The 22,844-nt window shown below is 50.8% G+C and overlaps 6 protein-coding genes across 6 annotated transcripts; 2 read left to right on the top strand and 4 right to left on the bottom strand.

Annotated features, from left to right (window-relative positions):
- Window positions 1-2: 2 nt before the first annotated feature.
- On the top strand, window positions 3-2,744 carry P152DRAFT_100720 (uncharacterized protein). Its single transcript, XM_033673551.1, has one exon. The coding sequence runs from the start codon at window positions 337-339 to the stop codon at window positions 2,605-2,607; it is 2,271 nt and encodes a 756-aa protein (XP_033532134.1). The 5' UTR covers window positions 3-336; the 3' UTR covers window positions 2,608-2,744.
- On the bottom strand, window positions 2,682-8,514 carry P152DRAFT_100686 (carbamoyl-phosphate synth). Its single transcript, XM_033673550.1, has 3 exons — window positions 7,780-8,514; window positions 2,875-7,724; window positions 2,682-2,813 (listed from the first exon to the last, which is right to left on the bottom strand). Exons 1-3 carry the CDS (start codon window positions 8,390-8,392, stop codon window positions 2,757-2,759), a joined length of 5,520 nt encoding a protein of 1,839 aa, XP_033532133.1. The 5' UTR covers window positions 8,393-8,514; the 3' UTR covers window positions 2,682-2,756.
- Window positions 8,515-9,074: 560 nt separating this feature from the next.
- P152DRAFT_460641 (uncharacterized protein) lies at window positions 9,075-11,092 on the bottom strand. Its single transcript, XM_033679959.1, has 9 exons — window positions 10,888-11,092; window positions 10,782-10,837; window positions 10,487-10,731; window positions 10,363-10,430; window positions 10,206-10,316; window positions 9,867-10,158; window positions 9,676-9,813; window positions 9,439-9,627; window positions 9,075-9,387 (listed from the first exon to the last, which is right to left on the bottom strand). Exons 1-9 carry the CDS (start codon window positions 10,942-10,944, stop codon window positions 9,230-9,232), a joined length of 1,314 nt encoding a protein of 437 aa, XP_033532132.1. The 5' UTR covers window positions 10,945-11,092; the 3' UTR covers window positions 9,075-9,229.
- Window positions 11,093-13,842: 2,750 nt separating this feature from the next.
- On the top strand, window positions 13,843-17,169 carry P152DRAFT_460639 (isoleucyl-tRNA synthetase). The gene has a single exon (XM_033679958.1). The coding sequence runs from the start codon at window positions 13,953-13,955 to the stop codon at window positions 17,016-17,018; it is 3,066 nt and encodes a 1,021-aa protein (XP_033532131.1). The 5' UTR covers window positions 13,843-13,952; the 3' UTR covers window positions 17,019-17,169.
- A 678-nt stretch (window positions 17,170-17,847) lies between these two features.
- Window positions 17,848-20,017, bottom strand: P152DRAFT_100526 (DnaJ-domain-containing protein). The gene is made up of 6 exons (XM_033673549.1): window positions 19,801-20,017; window positions 19,698-19,741; window positions 19,551-19,644; window positions 19,445-19,505; window positions 18,377-19,397; window positions 17,848-18,305 (listed from the first exon to the last, which is right to left on the bottom strand). The coding sequence occupies exons 1-6, from the start codon at window positions 19,904-19,906 to the stop codon at window positions 18,141-18,143; spliced, it is 1,491 nt and encodes a 496-aa protein (XP_033532130.1). The 5' UTR covers window positions 19,907-20,017; the 3' UTR covers window positions 17,848-18,140.
- Window positions 20,018-20,565: 548 nt separating this feature from the next.
- Window positions 20,566-21,911, bottom strand: P152DRAFT_100491 (eukaryotic translation initiation factor 4E). Its single transcript, XM_033673548.1, has 3 exons — window positions 21,463-21,911; window positions 21,332-21,403; window positions 20,566-21,269 (listed from the first exon to the last, which is right to left on the bottom strand). Exons 1-3 carry the CDS (start codon window positions 21,685-21,687, stop codon window positions 20,784-20,786), a joined length of 783 nt encoding a protein of 260 aa, XP_033532129.1. The 5' UTR covers window positions 21,688-21,911; the 3' UTR covers window positions 20,566-20,783.
- Window positions 21,912-22,844: the final 933 nt, after the last annotated feature.

The raw sequence follows: 22,844 nt of genomic DNA, 5'->3' as shown, positions 1-22,844 counted from the left end.
ACATGTGCGGGATGGTTGTTATGGCTCACCAGACAGCTATCACTCAGACTGTTCATCAACACCACGCTTTTTCTTGTCTTCGCTCGATTAATTGCGGTTCGGTTCACGCGTTTGAGAGTCTGGACACGCGTGCGCAACTGGCATATTCGAAAAGATGATTTGAAAATCTCACCTCAAGTCCTGAATGTTCGAAAATTATCCTGACTCCGTTTCGCGGAATCGCATCCAAGACTAGGAGAAATAGGTTGCTTGCGTCCGTGATGCAACCAGCCGTTCCATACCATACGGAGTCCCATCAATGATATCGTAGGTACGGACACAACCAGACCTCCAATCATGCTTCACGAAATTCTACTTGCTCTTTCTGGCCATCCATCTCCTCTATTCTACGAGAACCAGGATCCACAGGCAACGCCTGATCATCAAACACCGTTCCCTGCACTCTCGTCAACGGAGCGCTCCCTTCTCTCGTCTGTCGGCACTTTAGCGGAGGTGCACAACAAAACACGACAATTCTGTCACCAAATATCCTCGACACACCCTTCGCTTGTTTGTCGTGCTGTGGCAACGTGCATCAGCACCGTCCATCTTGCTCGTTTCCAAAGGAAAATCCTCTTGGTGGAGGAGCAGATCCTACGGAAGGATGCGTCGCAAGTTGGAGCATACGATATCGTCCCGCTGGCCGGAATTATTGCTGAATTCGATCCATGGCAGGGGTTGATGTCGTGGTATTGTATGATTGCCGAATTCATGCTCGCCCCAAAGCAGGAGCCGAAGGAAAGCTGCACGGCATCCTCCATTATCAACCGACTACGCCGGGAGACGAGTACCGGGTATTTCGACATTGAGCAAGCAGCCTTAGACCTACGAGGTGTTGCCGAAAGAGCCTGGCTTCGACAGTTATCTTCATGGCTGTTGTATGGCAATCTATCGAAAGGTGCTACTTATGACTTCTTCATCACGGCGAATACTGAAAACGGCGAAACGGAGTTCCATCTTCACACTGATCACCTTCCACATTTCGTAGACGAGGATGTTGCTGCGTCTATACACCTCGTTGGAAGATCTCTGAACCTAATCAAAACACGAAAACTCATGGCAAACTCCAGCGTTGCTGATATCTCCCTTCTACCAAACCAGGCGTCGGTCTTGTCCACTCTGCAATGCCCACTGACATCCAGTCAATTTTCTGCCGCGATCCATAGAATACGGCAGACATTTTCTCAAAAGACATTACGTTACCTGCTCCCTCTTCCACGAATCTTACAACTGCTCGATTTGATGGCGGCATTTTTCTTGTTAGGAAGAGGTGAATTCGCCGTCTGTCTAATATCGGAAGCGGATCGGTGCATGGAAGAGAGAAGACAAATGTCAAACCGGTCAACAACAACGCAGGACACGAGCCTGAAGAGTCTGATGGTTACAGAAGGGGAGATATCTTCAGTTCTTGCTCGCACCTGGTCGACTCTTCTTTCGATGACAGATGACTCGGATGCCTCAGACCCCATCTTCGACCTTGGCCGGAAACTTCTCTCTCTAAACATGAGCAGCAACCGTTCTCAAGTTTCGACGTCTCATCATGGAATCAAGAACACACACCATTCATTTTACGATATGCTTCTCTCCATCCCCGTACAACTCACTCTCTCTATCCCCTCTCCCCTGGACCTCTTCCTCACCTCGTCCGATGTGGAAAAATATTCTTCAATCCATGCCTACCTTCTAGCAATCCGTCGAGCACACATGCACCTTTCCCAGCTCTGGCGTCAAACGTTGCTTCGTCGAGATCATCCAGCACCAACGGGCCCGCCTCGCAGCAATACCGATTATGGTCGGCGAGTCCTGAAACAAAAACGAGAACGAGAACGAGAACGACGACTTGAATGCCGAAAAGTTTGGGCCACGTGCTCTGCGGGTGTGCTTTTGCTCTCTGAACTCGGCGAGTATTTCGAGGGGCAAGTGGTGCAAAATAGCTGGCTTCAATTCAGGTCCTGGATCCAAAGGAGCCAGCCAGACGGGGAGAACGCAATGTCAGCAATGCGGGATCTCTCTCTCGTGTCCGCAGGGTCTGATAAGCACGAGACGTCGATGCAAGATACGGGGAATGCTGGGTCACGCTCGCATGACCCTGAATCTGTTGCATCCGCCCATCGAACTTTTATATCCTCCCTTTGCACATCGCTCCTAATCACCGATCCCGCCTTTACCGGTATCTTGCGCTCGTTTCTTGCCAATATCCAAGCACTGACCGGATCATTCACGCGACTTGCGTTGATTCGCTCCGCTTTGGATCTGGAGTCAGATGAGGGTGTCGTTGACGCTCTCATGGATTACGAACACGAGGAGACAACTGTGAAGCTGGAATTAGATCGATCACGCAAAAGATTGGACGGGGATATGAAGGCTTTGTTGGTTCGTCTGCGGGAATTGGATCACAGCACGCTGAGAACAAATACGGAAGAATCTGATGGATTTGAAGTGGATGACCCAAGTAGAAGGCCCTATCAACCCGATCAGAGTGGAGGCGTTGATCAGCTCTTGATGAAGCTTGATTTCGGGGCGCTTGTCGAGAGGAATGAGGAAGACGCAGTGTACGATCTTCTATAATGCGAACATCGATATTCCTTCTGGCGCGATCCGTGGCCACGCTCTACACTTCCCTGATGCTATCTCAGGGAAGCATTCTCGGGCCATGACTAAGTATATCCACACTAACGATTCTACAATTATGCGCTGAAACCTTTCATTGTAACTTTTCATGGCACTAGAATCAAGGCCAACAATGCCATCCGACAGTAGAGACCATATCGCATCTGCACATTCATTAGCAATGTCCCCGGCAAATTTCTGCCACGCAGTAGAGTCCTGACTCACCTGTCTGAAATATGCTGCCCTCGGATCAAAATCGACTTCCTCGGCGATCTCCCGATTACGCGGTAACGGATGCATGACGATCATATTGGGTTTTGCGTGCTTGAGCACACTGTTGTCCACAACCAATGCATCTTTGACCTTGTTGTAGACCTCCGGATCTTCGAAGCGCTCTTTCTGCACGCGCGTGCAATACAGCACATCACTTTCAGCGATGACCGAAGGGCTCAGCTCCGTGTATTCACCCGCCAGCTGTCCACGAGATACGAGATTTTCGCGGACGGAAGCTGGAAGGGAGAGCTCCGGTGGTGAGACAAGTTGAACAGACACCGAGTAGTGCTTCAGGAGTTCGCAGAGTGAATGCACCGTACGACCATATTTCAGATCGCCAACAAAGGTGATGGTGAGTCCGTTCACGGTTCCAAGCTCCTCACGGATCGTAAAGATGTCCAGGAGGGCTTGAGTTGGGTGCTCCTTGCTACCGTTGCCGGCATTGATGATGGGTACCGTGGAAAATTGGGCGGCGGTATGAACACTGGTCTCGTCAGGATGTCGCAGAACAATCGCATCACCATAGCATCCCAACGTGCGAATCGTATCGGATATGCTCTCGCCTTTGTTGGTGCTGGATGCGATCTCGTGGAGGACGACGACTTCACCTCCAAGCCGTTTCATGGCAGCATCGAATGACGCGGATGTGCGGGTGCTGGGTTCGTAGAAGATGGTGCATAGAACTCGACCCTTGAGGACATCGAGGCAACCGTCTCGTAACGCCCCGATTCGCATCTCTTGAGCAACTGTGAAAAGTTGATGTAGGTCTGCGCGAGTGAACTGGTTGACGGAGATGATATTCTTTTGTCGGAAGTTCGACTTGGCAAGAAGCTGTGAGAGGGACGGAGATGAGACCTGCTTGGTGAGAAGCGGTGGTGTCATGATCGTCTCTGTTGTCGGGGCCGGATTGAATTCCTGGAAGTCGACTTTGCTAATCGCCAGATCATAGTGTCTGGCCAATGCCTCGATCAGAATCTTCGCGTTTTTCACATTGGTCACGAGAGGTGTCTGGTAGTCGACAGCCATCCGCCGGGTTCGATAGCCTCTGCTCATGTAACTTGCCGGTCGCCGGAACTTGTTATTGGAAGGCAAGTTGATGTATAGATCCACGAGGTTATTGGCAAGATGCTGCATCAGCGAATATTCCGGTTTCTGGTCCGCATCATGTCCTCCAAGGACTTCGAGGAATCGGACGGGAATTCCGTGTTCAGCAATGAAATCGGCGGTTCCGGCCGTCGCAAACAATGTGTAGCCCATCTTGTGCAGACTCTCAATGGATGGTAGCAGTTCCACTTTGTCCTTGAACGATCCGATCGACAGCAGAATATTCTTTTCCGGAAGCTTGAATCCTGTGGAGATAAGCGCCTTGAGATACGCTTCGTATTTGGTTCGACCAAAGCTCGCAACTTCACCTGTGGATGCCATCTCCACACCCAGAACAGGATCGGCACCTGACAGTCGAGAGAACGAAAACTGCGGGACTTTTACACCGACATAGTCCGGCGGAAGGTTGACAGGCGGATACTCAACCAGTGGCAGACCCGCCATGGCCTTCGTAGCCATTTCGATGAGATCGACCCCCATCACTTTCGAAACGAAGGGGAATGACCTTGAGGCGCGCACATTGCACTCGATGACTTTGATCTCGTTGTTCTTCGCGATGAACTGAATGTTGAAAGGTCCCGTAATATTCAGAGCGTTTCCGATCTTCCTCGTGGCGTCTTCGATCTGCCTCACCGTTTCTGGGTCCAGATCTTGCGGTGGAAGAATCAGAGTCGCATCTCCGGAGTGGACTCCAGCGTTCTCAACGTGCTCGGAGATGAAATGGCCAACCATGGTTCCATTTCGCGCAACGGCGTCCATCTCGATCTCTTTGGCATTCTCAATGTACTTCGTGATCACAACCGGATGATCTCTTGATACATCGGCGGCTTGTTGAAGGTAGTTCGCGAGGCCGTGTTCGGAATATACCGTATTCATCGCTGCACCAGACAGGACGTAAGAAGGTCGGACCAACACAGGATAGGACACCATGTTACAGAAATCCTTGGCTTCATCAATGCTGGTTAGTTCCTTCCATGCCGGTTGATCGACATCAATCCGATCAAGCATGCGAGAGAACTTGTACCGATTTTCAGCGGTATCGATCATCTCCGGGGACGTGCCGAGAATGCGACAGTTCTGGCGATGTAGCGGAAGAGCAATGTTGTTTGGCGTTTGGCCTCCCATGGAAAGGATGACTCCGCTCGAGTTCTCCAGCTCGTATATGTCCAGGATCGACTCGAGTGTAATATTTTCAAAGTACAATCGATCGGCTTCGTCATAATCGGTGCTGACGGTTTCGGGGTTGTAGTTGACCATGACCGTCTTGAATCCTTGTTCACGAAGCGTGCGGATCGCTCTCACCGAGCACCAATCGAATTCGACTGAGGATCCAATTCGATAGACACCCGACCCAAGCACCATGATGCCACGGTCAGTGAATTGAACATCGTTCTCCGTTCCGTTGTACGTGAGGTAAAGATAGTTGGTTTGGGCCGGGAATTCTGCAGCGACGGTATCGATTTGCTTGACAACGGGAGTTATTGCATAGTCCAGCCGGGCGCGTCGGACTTCAAGTTCAGTTGAAGACCAGAATTTGGCCAGTTGTCGGTCGGAGAATCCGAGCTCTTTGGCCTGGCGGAAAGTGTTGGGCGAAATCGTCTTCGAGTTGAACTTGCACATAAATTTCGCGAAGTCGCTGAGACCCTGCAGTTTGCTCAGGAACCATTTGTCAATCTTGGTCATCTCCCAGATCTTGTCCACCGAATAGCCAGAATGCATCGCGTTGGCAATGGCAAAGAGGCGTTGATCGGATGGGGTCTGGAGCTCTTGGTCTATGCTCATCAGGGCGCTGGTTTCATTGAATCCTAGATTGTGGCCATCAATAGCACGGATCGCCTTCTGGATGGCTTCCTCAAAGGTTCGACCGATGCTCATAACTTCACCCACGCTCTTCATCGAGGATCCAAGGAGAGTGGACACCCGAGTGAATTTCTTCAAGTCCCATCGAGGAATCTTGACCACCACGTAATCGAGCGACGGTTCGAAGCAGGCGCATGTGACTTTCGTCACCGAGTTGGATATTTCGTTCAATGGAATGCCCAATCCGAGCTTGGCCGCAATGAATGCAAGAGGATATCCCGTGGCTTTCGATGCGAGTGCGGATGAACGGGACAACCGGGCATTGACTTCAATGATGCAGTACTCCCTCGAATCAGGGTTCAGGGCATACTGGATATTGCATTCTCCAACCACACCAAGATGCCGGATCACGTTGACAGCGGTCGTTCTCAGCATGTTGTAGTCAGCATCTGACAAGGTCTGAGACGGGGCAACGACAATAGAATCGCCCGTGTGAATTCCCAAGGGATCGAAGTTCTCCATGTTGCACACTGTGATGCAATTGTCTCGAGCATCTCGAACCACCTCGTATTCGATCTCTTTCCAGCCTTTCATGCTGCGTTCGATGAGGACTTGCGGGCTTGCAGCGAATGCACGATCGCACAGGTCCACGAGTTGCTCTTTGTTCTCGGCAAAGCCGCTTCCTAATCCGCCCAGTGCATAGGCAGCTCTGACGATCACCGGATATCCGATGTCTTGGACCGCTAGTAAGGCCTCGTCGGTATTACTGGCCGATGCCGACTTCGCGCATTTCTCGCCAATGGACTCCATACTTCGAGCAAACAACTCCCGATCCTCGGTCGTGATGATGGTATCGATGGTCGTGCCGAGAACTTTGACTCCAAGTTCCTCGAACTCATCCTTCAATTGGATTCCCACTTGCAGCGCTGTCTGGCCACCAAAGGTGACATAGATGGCATCAGGATGCTCGTATTTGATTACTTTGCGAACAAAATCGGCGTTGACCGGGAGGAAGTAGACTTTGTCTGCCAAGCCTCGGGAGGTCTGAATCGTGGCAATGTTCGGATTGATCAGGATGGTGTAGATGCCCTCCTCTTTGAGCGCCTTGATCGCCTGGCTTCCGGAATAATCGAATTCGCCAGCTTGTCCAATGCTCAACCCTCCACTGCCGAGGACGAGAACTTTCTTCACCTCCACTCTAGGGTGGAGCTTCTCGTTCTCCTGGAGCGTGAGTCCGGGGAACTCGACCGACTTGGACAACGCTGATTTATCGGCGAGACATTGGGTAATGGCGTTGACAAACACATCGAAGAGATCCTCGGTATCCTGAGGGCCAGCGGCATGTTCCGGGTGGAATTGGACTGAGAAGAACGGGCGGTTGACATGCCGGATCCCTTCATTGCTACCGTCGTTCGCATTGACGAATAGCTCTTCCCACCCGCCCGTCAAGGACTCGGTATCTACGGCGTATCCATGGTTTTGCGAGGTGATATAACACCTTCCGGAGAGCAAGCTGGTGCATGGAATGTTGTGACCACGGTTTCCAAACTTCATCTTCGTAGTCTTGGCACCTGCTGCGCGAGCAAGGAGCTGGTGGCCTAAGCAGATGCCAAAAATCGGCGCTTTGGCCAGTTCCATGGCTTGCGCAATACGCTTGACGGTACCCTCCATCATGGCAGGGTCACCCGGTCCATTCGAAATGAAGAGTCCATCGAACTGCTCTAAGGAGAAGTCATAGTCCCATGGGACAACTTTGACCTCGAGGCCGCGCTTCACCAGGCATCGGATTTGATTGTACTTCAATCCTACATCGACGCATATCACACGAACATTGCGCCCTTGATGCTTCAACGCATCATCGGAGGGCGGGGAGAATAACTTTGGTTCCTTTATGGACACTATATATACGAATGAGCCCAATGGTCCGGGTAAAATACAGCAGGTGGAAAATACCTTCAGCAACCAAGTTCCTCTTGTTGGGATCATCCCAAGGTAGGGTCTCGAACCCCGTGCGCCAATGCTCCGTCTCATCGCCGTTCGATGATAGAGGTGTAGAATCCCTGTTGAGATGATCGTCCAGTTCTGCATCGGCTCCATGGGGTGAAGATTTCGCGATCAGCAATCTTCCCAACATGCTACCCTCTTCTCGGATCCGTTTCGTGAGTGCTCGGGTATCCACGCCCGTGACCGCAGGGACCCCATGCTCTTTGAGCCATGTTCCCAAGCTCGAGTGTGCCAGGTGATGGGAGAATTGCTCGCCGGCATATGAAGACACCACCAATCCCGCAATATGGATCTCCGAGGATTCGAAATAGGCTGGTATGGAGTCGAGGAGGGCGTCTTGATCTTCGCGGGATGGCACTCCGTAGTTGCCCACCAGAGGAAAGGTAATGACCAGGATTTGGCCTCGATATGAGGGGTCGGTCAAGGCCTCAGGGTAGCCGACCATGCCGGTCTGGAAAACCAGCTCGCCGGCGATGCTCTTCTCAGCGCCGAAGCTGGTCCCCTGACACATGTACCCATCCTGCAGCTCGAGCGCCATCGGAGGGCCAATTTCGGAAATCATGATGAGGTCGGGGCTCGCAGTGGGAAATAGGATTCGATTCCCAGATGGATTCGTAGGTCGAGTCGGGGAGGATACGGTGATGGCGTCGATGATATTGCGACAAGGGAGAAGTGCAGATGTAGGTAGGCAGCCTCCAGCAAGTAAGCGGTGGGGTAGAGAGAGGAATTACCGTGATGGTAATCTGGAGCGAGCAAACAGCGTGAGCAGCAACATGGATCCCACAATCGTGCTGTTTCTGTCCAGATCAATGCCAATGATGAAAGAAGAGAGAACGATTTTTGGCAGAATAGCAGGACACAATTGGGAAAAGCAAGCGGCGAACGAGGAATGGAACGAGAAAATCTCCGAAAATCAGAAAAAAGATTCGATGGTGTCGTTGATCGGTGAGGGGTGCCTGGATGCCTTGTAGCCTGGATCTGACAATGTTACAAGGGTCATCCACCAATGGTTGTCAGCCAATGTCTGTTGACCAATCAAACCCATCCAAGTGTGCAGGGAAGACCCATGTCGGATTTGATCCCATCTGTACATAGTAGACCAAATGCTGCAACGGAACTGAAGCCTGAACAGTATGAACAGTCAGGACAGTCAGGACAGTCAGGACGCAATGTTCCGGGTCAGTTCTTGGGAATTGGGGTTGCGTAGTAAGGCCCAATGAAATAATCCAATTTCAAAGTTCAAGGGACAAATGTACGAGGATTGTATACATTATTATGGCTATCTTCTACAGCTCTCCATCGTCAGGTATAGCGTATGCGTATGCCCGCTATGAGATTGATGGTGCTGCATTCACAAGCCTTGAATTGTGTTCGCCATTGCATGCACAGTAGCCTCCAGCTACTGTTTCTTGAAGAATGACGTGATATTCCCCTGTCCAGCTTTAGGGCCACCCTTCTTTGTTTTCGCTGAAGGTGGAGCGGGCGCTTGCTTGGTTTTCTTGGGAGGATCTGGTTCGTCCTCCGAGAAGGATTCCCATACTTGCTCCTCTTTGGTCACTATCCGGAACCATCAGCACCATCAAAGTTTTGAACCGTTCAATAACATACCAAGATATCCTTCCTCATCCTTGGATGTCACTTTCTTAGTCACCCGTCTTCTACTACGTTTCTTTCCTCCTTCCATCGTAGGACTTTCCGTGCTTGGCTGTTCTGGCTGGGACTCGGCAGCCGAGTCAATCGGTGCAGCGGATGCAGGCGAGTCAACCTCCGGTTTCGCGTCCTGCATCTCGACATTGTCTAGGAAGGGATCAGCGCAACTTTGGCTCAATGCCACTCCACTCTTACCGTCGTCATCCTCCATCATCGTGAGTAGGGCCTCCTGGCGTGCAGCTCGCTCTTTCATAGCATCTTCGTTCGATTTGCCATGGTCGTCGAACAGAACGGCTTCATCGTCTTCCTCTTCTGACGCATCCATCATAGGCTCTAAACAGCCGTTAGAATGTCACTCATTCTATACCACCACGTTGATAACGTACCATCTTCTGTTTTTTTGACCGGTTCGGGTACAGTTTTAGGTTTGGCTTTCGCGAAAGCCTTAGACAGACTCGAAGTTCCGCGCCCAAGGGAGCCTAACGAACCCGTCTTCGGAGCTGGCTTGGATTTCGTTGCCAGAGGCTTCGGTGTGCTGGTGGAATTGGTGCTGTTGGAAGAGAGTTTAGATCCTTCTCCCGCCTTCACCGAGCCTTGTGACAATCTTGGAGTAGCTGAAGGTCTCTCCCGATTATCAGCTGAAGGGGTCGATGATAGGGCATTCTGGCGCGTTCGACGCTTCATTTATCAGTATCGATAGTCTCGGATGAATCGTATAGACTTACAATTGCCAGAGGGTTTTGGATGACACCATACTGCTTCCAGCTTGTCAGAGGATCCTCAGCTTCGCCATTTTGCCTCGCTATCCTGTTGCAGTCCGAAAGGGTATCAAGGTCCTAATTTTATGAGTCGGTTATGACCAAGTTCGGATAACATGTTTACCTTCACTGGATTAGGTTCCAGGCTGTATAAATGCAGGCTTTTGATAGTTGAGAAGAGCCCCTGAATCTCTAGAGCTTCGCTCAGTCCCCTGCCTTGAATTGTCTCCCCGCCGAGGCATGCTTACCTTCGAGCTTCTCTTCCGGGATAACCTGGACAGCCTTTACCAACGTCTCCGGCTGCTGAGAAGGTCCTTCACTCATCTCTGAGTGCGCAAAGGAGCTGTCCGCCATCTTCACATCATCCCCATCAGGGTGGCTGCCATTGGTTTTCGCTGGCTCATCGATACGTCTCAGTCCGGAAATTAGATATGTGGCATGGACCGATCCAGGCTGTCTTCCATTCTGAGCTCTGTGGAACTCGTATAGCATTCTACACCGGCATGTCAGCAGGAACTCCTAGACATAGGACTGAACTCATACTGCTTGGCAATGTTGACATGGACTTTAAGTGCTCGGCTCAGCGAACGATATGTCACCTACACAATGAGCTTTCAGTTGACACACACAGGAAAACTTCGACTCATACCGGTCGACGGTCATTCAGCACCGATCCTGCAAGATAGTCCACATAGTCCTGGGCCATGTTTTCGGATTCAGGCACGGGGAATGTCTTCGAATTCAGGGGAACTGGATGGAGAAATATAACCGCAGCAATCGGGCAGCATAAAGCTAACAATCCGTCTCATTTACGAAGGATGATTACTAGAACTTAGAAGCAACTTTCTTCCCTCTATTACGAAATGATCAAGATTCTGCCTCCAGGTTCGACGCGACCACGACACGACAATCATCCATGTCGATAATCCATGTCGATAATCCCTGTCCTAGTCACGCGTTCATTGGATGGGTCGAAGTGGGGCGGGGGATACACGTGACAGTCTTTCAAGCCACAGTGTCCCGGCCGGCTGGGAGCTCCAGAACCGGCATTTGAGGCGGTGCTGTTGCTCACGTGAATCAGCACTTCAGACTTCAGAGCTGGAGCCTGGAGGGGTGAGGGGATTAGTCACAACCTGGAGAGTAGACTCCAGAGAAGGGAACTTCCCCTTGCTATCAACTGACATCAACATTCAACTCCCACTGAGCACAACCAGCCCTGTCACATCACGAGGCCCATCAAAAGCCCATTGTCAGAACAAGAGTCAGACATCGCAGTGTGCATGACAGTTGATGGAGAAATCTACTTGTACACGTGTAATGTAACCACCGTGACTCCTCAAATGTCGCAAATGCTTTATCTGCCATCCTCATCGGCTTTTTGATATCTTGGTCATGCTCTGCGTCAGGACCGATTACTCAACGAGGAATTTCAATAGCGATTTTTTTGTTTCGGCTCATTCTGTTGCCTATCTGAAACACTGGGGATAGGTAACACTCCAAGCCCGTTAGCCTACTACTACGCTGCCGACTCTCTTATGTCCGAACAGAGTGTCGCTGCAAGTCAAAGCATGCCCATGCAGTAGGGTGCTAGAACCGTCGCGTGTCTCTCTCAAGGCATCCAGAACATCACATTATCGACCACATTATCAATCTCTATATTCTTCGCTAGTTGAATAGGATCCTCGAAAGAAACCTCTGCGGCAATCACGCCGACTTGATTAACGATACCTTCTTCAACATGACCTCCGGTTTTGCCGTTCACCCGGGCCGCTCTCTGGGATTTATCAGTGCGTATTATTCCGAAATGGATGCATCACATACTGACTGGATTGCATAGCACTCGGAGTTTCCCTTCATAGTATTTTAACCCGTCTCAAGGCACAACCACAACTATTCCCAAAGATTGATCTATCGTACTCTGTCTCCGATCCAGTGGGGACTCCAGTGGTCATCGATCTTCCTCGAAATGGTTTACGTCTAAGATTCGATGGGGCAGATCAGAGACTTCGACTGATCGAGGTTCTTGACTTCGCAAGAATTAAGCTTACATACAAGTCGATCGACGTCACCAAGCCTGCCGATTCTGCAGGAGACGTGGATTATACATCAACCGCGACGGGTCCAACATTTCGACACGTTTACCAACGCCTCCTAGGCCCGACCTTTCCCGGCGAGTACCTTCATCCTTGCTCAAACGATGTTGACAAAGGAACATATATACTATCCTACCCTGGATTATCCTTTACATTCCCCCTCCTCTCATCCGCGTGGTCGCCATCCGTGGATTTTGTTTCACTTCTCTCCAGCTCAGCCACTTCCCCATCAACTTCGATGGCAATTTTTCATGGCGAATCCTGGCCCAAAGCTCGGGATACTCTATACACCGAAATACCTCCAAATCCAAGATCGCTTGCACTCTCAAGCCGTGCCAAAGACGGGGTTCCAGACGAGGTGGAACTTGCCAAAATTTATGGGGAGGGTCGAATTGAGCTTGTGCGCCGGTCGAGCCCCTCCTTTTCGATTACTCTGAGTGAGACTACGGCCCAGGACTTGGTAGCCGAGCTTGGCCCGCCGGATGCAATCTATCGCAAGAATGACCATCGTCTTTCGATTCATCGAGGAGTACCTCATGGGGACACCACCTTTCAGGGCTTTGACTCTCCGAATCAAGAGGACCTGGTGGACACCGACCACTCATCAAGTCATACCGAGACCGACGATTCCGACAGGGAGGACGATGGTAACTTGAACCTCGCTGACCACGAGGCTGCATCTGCAGAATGCTTCTACAACTACTTTCAACACGGCTTCGATGTGTTCCTGACAAAGCCGACGTTCATCTCACCGATTTCCCCGACATCTCCCTCCCGGGACGAAGTTAGCAATATTTCACGTCATGGTCCCTTCTCTGGGAACCACTTAACGGTATCAAAAATCATCTTTCATGCCAACATCCCCGGCTCCTTCTCGTTCAACCGGCACCGCAGGAGCAGGTGGACCCTGGAGCATGTCCCTTCAAACCAATACAAGGAGCCACTGAATTCCGAAATGCCTTTTGGCGATGTTTCGGGTCGACTCAAGGAAGTTTTCCACGAGACATACAGCAATACGGATGAGGAAGGTTCTCAGCAAAGGCCGATGGTCCTCAATCGCGGATGGGGTGGTAGTCCGAGTAGTAGCTGCGAATTGCTTGGAGGGTGGGAGGAGAGTGCCGATTCCACATCAACCGCAAGATGGCGACAACCCGAGGAAGATGCTTTACGTGGGGAGCAGAGTCTTGGGAATACGGAGTTGTTTGGCTTTCCAGGAATGGTCTTTGAAGTCTTAAAGAACGGGTCTATTAGTGCTCTGACAGTATTTTGAGCTAAATTTGAGGTTTAGTAGACTGGCGTTTGGAGAATGGCCGTAGGACAATACAATTACATTTATGCTCTATCATTCAGAATAATTAGTTAGAGATATTCAAACTAGTTACCTTAGCAAACCTGGCAGAAGACACCCCTTTTGGTAGATTGCCTGGTCTCGTCGTCTGAGAAGTCAACTCACGTGACAGCGCGTTGAAATTTCCCATCGCCCTGATCTCGAAGCAATATCGTCAGACCAAACCCTATGCTGAGGAAGTTTACGTTCGTTATTGCTCAGCCGTAATTATTGACGCGCCTTTGTCCGCGTACAGTCGTGCTCGCTCGTTATAGTCATGAATCAAGAGGGATTATGAGAATCTCTTCGCCGTTTCGAGCACAATGGACGGCAACTCTCAAGCTTCCGAAATCCACCCTTCCCGCGAGGCCGCCGTTACCTTCGCCCTACCTAGCTCGTTGCACCGATGAGTTCTACAGTTGGCAAGGTGCTCAGGTAGATAGGCCCTCCTTCACTCTTCACGACGGGCCGCCTTATGCGAACGGTGGACTTCACGCTGGCCATGCCGTGAACAAGATTTTGAAGGATATCATCTGTCGGTTTCAAGTCGGTGAAGGCAAGCGAGTCCAATATGTCCCCGGATGGGATTGTCACGGCCTACCGATTGAGCTCAAAGCTATACAAGCGCAGAAATCTGGGCTGGATCCCCCCCAAATACGCAATGCCGCCCGACGATTTGCACTGGACACAATCGAGGAGCAGAAGCGAGGGTTCAAAGAGTGGGCGGTAATGGGTGACTGGGGCAATGCCTACAAGACTCTGGATGCTGAATTTGAACTGAATCAGCTCCAAGTATTCAAGAACATGGTCAGAAATAGGCTGATCTATCGGGCGAAGAAACCAGTGTACTGGTCCGGATCATCGCGAACAGCGTTAGCTGAAGCAGAACTTGAGTATGACGACAATTTTAAATCCACTGCGGCGTTCATTGGCTATCCTATTGTTTCCCTGCCGACGACGATATCTCAAATGCCGGGCGTCGATCCAGCGCGATTGAGAGCTCTTGTCTGGACAACAACTCCTTGGACTCTCCCTGCGAACAAAGCCATTGCGGTCAACAATATTCTGGATTACTACGTTGTTGAGCCCAGGATAAGCTCTGAACTATCCTCCGGACTGCCCCAATACTTGGTGTGCACGACCCGAGTCGAGTTCCTACAGACGATCCTGAATTCGGAGAGCGTATCTATTATTGCAGGTCCCATTTCTGGAAAGGAGATTGCCGGTCAGGTGGAATATCTCAATCCACTGCAAAGAAATCAGCGTCAGAAAGTGGTCCATGCGGACTTTGTCACATCCAGCTCGGGGTCAGGGCTGGTCCATATGGCCCCCGGACATGGCGTGGACGACTACAACATGTGTGCCGACTTGGGATTGGAGCCGTTCGCCCCTGTTGATGATTATGCGCGGTTCACTTCCGAGGCATTACCGGCTTCCCCAGAGACACTTGCGGGAAAGCCTGTACAGACAGAGGGGACCGTGGCGATCCTGGATTACCTCCGAGCCGAACAGAATGGAGATCCCTCTCGCAGTCTCAGTGTTCTCGCGACCCACGAAATTACTCACAAGTATCCTATCGATTGGCGAACCAAGCAGCCGCTCATCATTCGTGCCACCGAGCAATGGTTCGCCGACGTTGCGGAAATCAAGCCCCACGCGATCCAAGCTTTAACCAACGTAAAGTTCCTACCAGAGTCAAGCAGAGCACGCCTAGAGAGTTTCGTCAATGGGCGAAGCCATTGGTGTATCTCACGGCAGAGATCATGGGGCGTGCCGATTCCCGCCCTCTACAGAACCGATAAGGGGGATCGTCAGCCGATAATGACTGAAGGGACGATAGAACACATCCTGGATACCATGCGACAGCGTGGCGTTGACTGTTGGTGGACTGACGCAGAAGATGATCAAGCATGGATTCCTCCGAATTTGTCTGGTTCCTACGAGCGAGGAAAGGACACGATGGATGTGTGGTTTGACAGCGGTACTAGCTGGATGACACTTGCGAAGGACACAAGCACACCAGTGGCGGATGTCTACCTTGAAGGGTCCGATCAGCATCGGGGCTGGTTTCAATCGTCCCTCCTCACTTTCGTTTCCGAGCAGCTTTTACGGAATGATGCTAGTTCATCTCCATCCCAGACAGCACCAGTGGTTGCACCATTCAAAACCTTGATCACGCATGGTTTCACTTTGGATGAGCATGGCATCAAGATGAGCAAATCAATCGGAAACGTCGTCGCTCCGAGTCAGATCATGGATGGCTCTTTGTTGCCTCCTTTGAAAAAGAAAGGCAAAGGTAGCCATGGGGCAAAAGGTCAAGTATATGACGCGCTTGGGCCTGATGTTCTTCGTCTTTGGGTTGCCGGAAGCGATTATACCAAGGATATAGTTCTTGGGGAAACCCTTCTGAAGCTCGTGTCGGGCAATCTCCACAAAGCCCGAGTCACTCTGAAATGGCTTTTAGGGGTGCTAAACCATTACCAACCGTCTGAGTGGAAGGGTCGAGACGTAGCCCAGTTCCGCTGGATGGATCAAATGGCAATGGTGCAGCTGGAGGGAACATATCAAGACATCGTTGCTCACTATCGATCGTACGAGTTCCACAGAGGCATACAAAGACTCAACCACTACATTAACACAGACCTGTCCGCTTTCTACTTCGAAGCATTAAAAGATAGACTCTACACCGGAGGGGGGGAAGACCGAATGGCTGCACAATTCGTGTGTTTCCAGATCTTCCAGGCGTTGTTGAAGATTCTCAGTCCCATTACCCCATTGTTGGTGGAAGAGACATATGCGCATGCTCCCGTTCACTTGCAGCCGCAGCTTCAACATCCACTTCAAAGGCTTTGGGAACCGAGCAGTTTAATGCTGAGCCTTGGCAAGGAGAGTGTTGAGGGTCTAGTGGCAACGCAGTCCTTGGACGAACAGTTTGCACTTCTAAAGACGCTAAGTTCCGCCGTAAAAACTGCGCAAGAAGCGGCAAGATCGAAGGGCTTGATAGGTTCCGGCTTAGAGACAAGTGTGGTCGTCCATCTCTCGGAATCTGCTGCGGATATCTGGCAGAGCCTGAGCGATATTGAGAACGCCGGAGGTGGTGAAACGCGTTTTGGGGATGGCTTTGCCGACGAATTGGCAGCAGTACTGGTAGTGTCCGAAGTACAAGTTATCAAGGGAGACCGTCCAATGGAGAATATCACGGCCTGGGAGTTCGAGGAGAAGTTCGAATTTGCTGGCTGTCAAGGCCGTGTCTCAGTACACCCTTCTCCCCGCGCAAAATGCCCGCGGTGCTGGAGACATGTCGCAAATTCCCAGGAAGATCTATGTGTACGATGTGAGGACGTCGTCAAGTCTTGTTAAGTAGCATGGCCTCGAAAGTTATTTCCATCACAAACCATACTTCAAGTCACCAGTGACTCATACTCAATATCTTATTGTTATTCGGTGACATGGAAGTTGATTTCGACTTGCTATGGAGTGAAGATATCTGCTATCAGTGCTGAATATCAAGTCCCCAAACACCGCCATTGCTTAGGTCAAACACGGGCATCCGCTATGCAAAGGGAGGGGAGCGATGGGACGGGGAAGGTCCGGGGGCATATTGTAGACGAAGAGATCATTAAAAATTGGATAGGTGCAAATCTCGGCTGGCTCAAATCCGTCCATGATGTATGAACTCACTCGACAAAGGCTCCGGTCAGATGTTTCTCGCCGATCGTTTCGTGCCGTCCGTTCGGAACCTGTCGACCGTAAATATGCCATGCAACCATAAGGCATATTTTGCTAGTACGAACTTGAGAGGAAAGCAACAGCAGTCAAACATGGCACGGAGAAGAGCGAGGAAGCCTACTTTTGTTACATCTTCTCTGTCGTCTTGTTACTGTCGTCCAAATCATGCTGGTCGCGGGAGGGTATCCGGAATAATATAAACCTTAAAAGACTTGTGCGATTTCGGATCAGCCAGTGAGATCGGAAGCCATGATCTGCTTGTCTCAGATGCGGAGGAGAACCAAAAATCCGGAAATTATTAGAAATTGAATTCATATTCACTGAATATAATCCAAACCGGAGTATGGGCCTGGGAAACGGGAAAATAGTGGCCACTCCTAATCACGACCCGAGCTAAAGACAGTCGTTGAATCGACAATGACGACTCCTCCTGGTCATGTTGTCCAAAGTGGTGGAATTGCTTTGCCATACCAGATCAGAGCACATGCCGTAAGCAGGATGACTTTGAGTACTAATCACAGATGAGTTTAACATGCGAGTTCAAACAGGTGTGGTTCCAGTGTGTCTATGTAACGCATGTCAGTGGATCTAGTCGTAGATAACTCCCAAGGTGCACTCGGCTCCTCAATTCTAATGCTACACAACGTAGCCGGAGTGAAAAGTCCGCCTAAGGCCAGATCGAGAAGATCAGATCGTTGAAGCCCATTACACCATCGGCTTCGGGTTCGGGCATGATAGCTGCCGTGGCTAGCTTTATTTAAAGTCCGGAGGTTGGGTGGATGATGATGCCATCGACTCGTCCTTTTTACTCTTCTTATTTTTCTTGTCGGACTTGGTCTTCTCCTTTTTCGCCGCGGCCTCAGCCATGAGCATTTCGAACGCCATGAAGTCGCCTTCTTCTTCGGGGTCTCGGGCAGCCTGAAAACCTCGGGTCAGCCTAGGCTCGGTTGACAGATGGCAGGATCGATGATAGAGGAAAGAACACGTACCTTTGCGAACATCTCTCCGGCCATGGATAATGCGTGCGCCCTTTCTATCCGCTTCTCTAGTCGGACAGAAGGGTCGTTCAAGACTCGGTCACACACCTCCCGTAAGACACTCTGGACTTCCAATTTGCTTCCTCTCCATGCGGCGGCCAGAACCTTCCCCGTAACCCTCCTCTCATACTCGGCCTTTTTCTCCTCGGTCCAGTCCTCCCCGCCCCGCTCCTCCAGGTGGACCATTTCCTGCATGGTATGCTGCGCATCGATGGCCGTGGAGATGGTGGTCCACGTCTCTTTGGCTAGAGTACCCTTGTCTTTGAGCCTAGAGAAGAAGCCGGAGATGCCCAGGAACTTTTGACTCTTTAGGAATGAGGTTGATTTCTGGAGGTACGTCGCGCCGATGGCGTGCAAGATTTCCAAACCGAAACTCTCCATTTTTAGGTTCTCAATCTCCAGGTGGATCTTCTCCTTGAAAGCGGCAGTAACATCCGGCCCTTTATCTGTTTCCGTCCACAGGCTGATTTTATCGGTTAACTTCTTTCCCAGAGTGTCGACACGCTCTTCTCGGATCTTTCTTCGTTCCATCTCGTATGCAGCCAACTCCTCTCGTTGCTCTCTCGTCAATCCGCCCTTCTTCTTCTCTTTCGCCTGGAGCTCCTTCTCGGCTTCAGAGACTCCGGCTGCATCCAGCCGGGCATCTTCCTCCGACTTCCCCATGATGGCTAATCGCGTGGGTATACCGGCGGGACGGGGAGTACTCGTGCCAGAGCGTGTTGGGGATGGTGTGGCTGTCTCCTTCATGGCGGGTTTCGGTTTCTCGGGCGGATATGAATCTCCGGCGGATTCGACTTCGACGTACGGTGGGGGTGCGGAAGATGATGCCTCGGGCGTCTCTTTACCATTCCCTGCGCTAGCTGCCGCTTCTGCTTCTGCTTCTGCTGCGGCACGGGCCTCATTTTCCTCCATCTCCTTTGTAGATATCTCCATCGTCTTCAGGAGGTCTTTCATGAGGGAGATTTCGCCGATCCTAGCCAGTTAGCCCGGTTTCCGTCACGAGTATCCAGCATCATTTACCAATCCATAAACGCATCGCCTCCAAAAATCATCGTAAGGAACTCGGCCGGATCCTCTGCATCTCATATTTAGTTGAAACCCATCACTAGGATGTTGGGTGGCATACCGAATCCCGCGCTCGGAATGGCGCCCTCTTTCCCATGCTTGTCGTATTGACTTCGCAGAGCCTTGTCGCTCAGAACTTGGTAGGCTTCACCGATCTAGAACATGCATGGTAAGCACGGAGAGAGGCACGGCGGCGAATTCGGCCTACAGTTTGAAACTTTTCATGGGCAGTTTCGTCATCGGGATTCTTGTCTAACAGGCGGCGATGTTAGCAATCTTCGAGGAGAATCCATGGTGCATAGTTGACCGACCTGGATGTAGCTGTATGGCGCGTTTTCGGTACGCTTTCTTGATTTCCAGCTCGGTGGCGGTGGGGGAAACGCCCAAGGCGTCATAATAGGCCGTATCGACCACCATGATCTAGGAATCGATGGCTGGCGATATGGTAGGATAGAGTAGGTAGAGGATCAAACTCTCTCGTACAGGATAGGTTATTGAGGGTGTGGGAATATTGGAGGGTTGGCAGGGTGAAAATTGATATCATGAAAACATGAAATGGAGGTAAAGTATTAAGAGAGGCCCGATGGAGCTGCGCGTTCGGACGTCAGATGCCAACTTAACTTGACAGGACCGGGAGCCGATGAGCGTACGTAACTTTCAAAATAGGGCATTGCAAGCGCTAGGCTGTCGTGGTAGTAATAAGACGCCACACCGCACACGGCACACCTGGCAGGAGAGGGCACGTGCACGGGTTGATTCAACTTGTAATTACTTGTTACGGAGTATCCGTAACTTACTTGTTAATTTATTACTTGTTACGTTGAACGTGCATGTGAGAACTGAGAAGTGTGGCGCGTGATCCGAGCCGCCGGGTATCACAGGATCAATCATCAAGGGGAAATCCATGCTGGTAGAGATATCTCCGGATTAGACCTATCTATCCATGATGTTGATGCTCCTTGCTAAGATATTGGACACATATCCCATCCCTGCCTTCAATGTCCATCGGTTCGATAAAACAACCCTCTATCATCATTGTCCGTCGAATGATAGTGTCCTGACGCCGGGCTCTTCCCATTCCTTGGTCATGCGAAAGAACGATTCATGACTGCAATAAAAACCTCGGAGGGCCACTTTTTCACCTCCAGGTTTTTTCCTTTCCCCTAGGGCCATACGACCCAAAGACCGCCCCACCATGCATGTCGGTTCAAAACAACTGCATGCGAAAGGAGCCGGTCCGACAAGTGAGAATCAAGGCCGTTCTCGGTACATGGTGCGCTGGGATGCGACCCAATCACACCACCAACTTCGCCTTCGCTCGCGTGCTGCCAGAATGAGCGCTGTCCATGTGGCCTGAGAACTCGACCTGGTCGGTATCCTTCAAGTCCAATGCTCCCTTGAACCGTCGCCCGATTTTCAGCAGCACATCCTTACCCTGGTCGGCGGTTCGAGTCTTCCCGCCCGATCCATTCTCTCCCCCGCTAGTGGTCGCCTTCCCGACGGTGCGAGTCCAGAGACCGATCCGGTAGAAAACTTTGCGGACATTAACAACGACGCCCATGACCTCGTTATCACCTTCATCCTCAAGGGTTTCGCCGATGGCAGCAAGCATCATATGCAGCCACAACGCGTCGATGTCGATGGCCTTCTTGTCCTTGAATTGAAACGCCCATTTGCCGCCATGCCTGTTTTGGGGGTCCTCCCATTCCGGTCGAATGCCCTTTTTGAACATATGGTAATCGGACTTGAGAGAGAGCTCGGAGACCGCGGTGATATTGTTCTGTATCCATCGGTTCGATTAGCACGAGAAGATAGGAAAGGGAAAGCTAGGAAAGCGCATACGTGGATTCCCCAAAACTCTTCCACCGAACCGAAAGTGATGACCTCTTTGAGAAGCTCGTTCCAGTTATCGCCCTAGCTGCTGTCAGTTCTTACCCCCTTAAAATCCGTGAATAGAGAACGGAACGCCATACCTTTCCGCTCGGTGGCTTGGTGAACCATAGAGTCCAGGTGTTCATCAACGGATGCTTAACGTTGAAGTTGTTGGGATCATGGAACACGGTGACGGGCTGGTCGGACGATGCCTGTTCCTCCTTGTCTGATGCGCCAGTGCCATCTGCCGGAGAGATCGGGATTGTGTCCAAAGGAACGGGAGACTGAGGCTCTCCCAGAGTCGGGGCTGGGGCAAGTTCAGTCATAGTAGTGATCGAAGGCGGATGTGGATGTCGGTGAGAATGTCGGAGCCAGTGGATCAATCCCAAGGCTATTCAGAGGCAAACGAACGATGATGATATGGTATGAATCGAGTGAAGGATCCGGCAATCTTGGAGACGACGGGAGGAGAAGATGGGGTTCGAGTGGCGGTAATTCCGTTGCGACTGAACAGCAGAATGACCACAACACCTGCTAGCTGCTGGTTGATGGAGGGATTGAGAAAGTGAAGGTTGGAGGATATGAAGTGTTCAAGGTGTTCGGTCGAGTGGGAGACGAGGAGTTGGTGATAGGATGGAAATTGGAATCCACTTGAAGTTGGAAATGTCAAGTGTGATAGCCACTTGCATGTTCGGGAAGGCGCCGACCTGGAACAAAATTCACAAGGTGGCGCCTGCACGAATCCGACTGGACGTGGCGCTGCACAGACATCGAGATGTGGCGTATGGTGTGGCGTCAGACTGGTAAAGTCTCTACTTACATGAGATGTGGGCATTGCATGTGGCTACAGTGGGGATCGGATATATCACCTGACATTGGATCCCCTGACATGGTGATACAAAGAATTCACGAAACTATGGAAGGTTGTTGTATTGTAACTAAGGGAAAGTCGATAAAGTTAGGATTCTTCTATGGTAAGGACAGACTGATTAAGGTCCAAAGGACCAACCACGTGATCACCAGATCCTTGCCCGACAACGGGGCAGCAATCCCACCAGCAATCCAGTCAAATATCACTCCAGAATCATGGATGTCGTGGATTCAGCAGGTCTGATTCATCATGCATGTCGGATTTAATTATTTATAGACTGGTTTAGGGCTGGACACGAATATTCGATTACGAATATTCGTACGAATATTCGTAGTCGAATACGAATAAAATTTAGAATTTCCGCTTACTAATATTCGTACGAATAATATTCGCATTATTCGTAATTATTCGTAATTATTCGTAAATCTCTGAAGCTATTTCCATGTATCTCGCAGCATCATAAGACGCCTCATAGTCTCTGCACTCATTGAGCTCCTCCGCACTCCTAAGAGATCTCTTCCCCCACTGAACAGTCTTTCGACTGATACCCCAGATGCTGGTATAGCCAAATAATCTCTGGCAGCTGCAGCCATACGTGGGTACTCATGGTAA

The sequence above is a fragment of the Eremomyces bilateralis genome, assembly GCF_010015585.1.
Source record: "Eremomyces bilateralis CBS 781.70 unplaced genomic scaffold P152scaffold_18, whole genome shotgun sequence".
In the NCBI taxonomy this organism is placed as follows: domain Eukaryota; kingdom Fungi; phylum Ascomycota; class Dothideomycetes; order Eremomycetales; family Eremomycetaceae; genus Eremomyces; species Eremomyces bilateralis.
The sequence above is the reverse complement of the archived record's forward strand: the minus strand, read 5'-3'. Positions and strand labels throughout refer to the sequence as shown.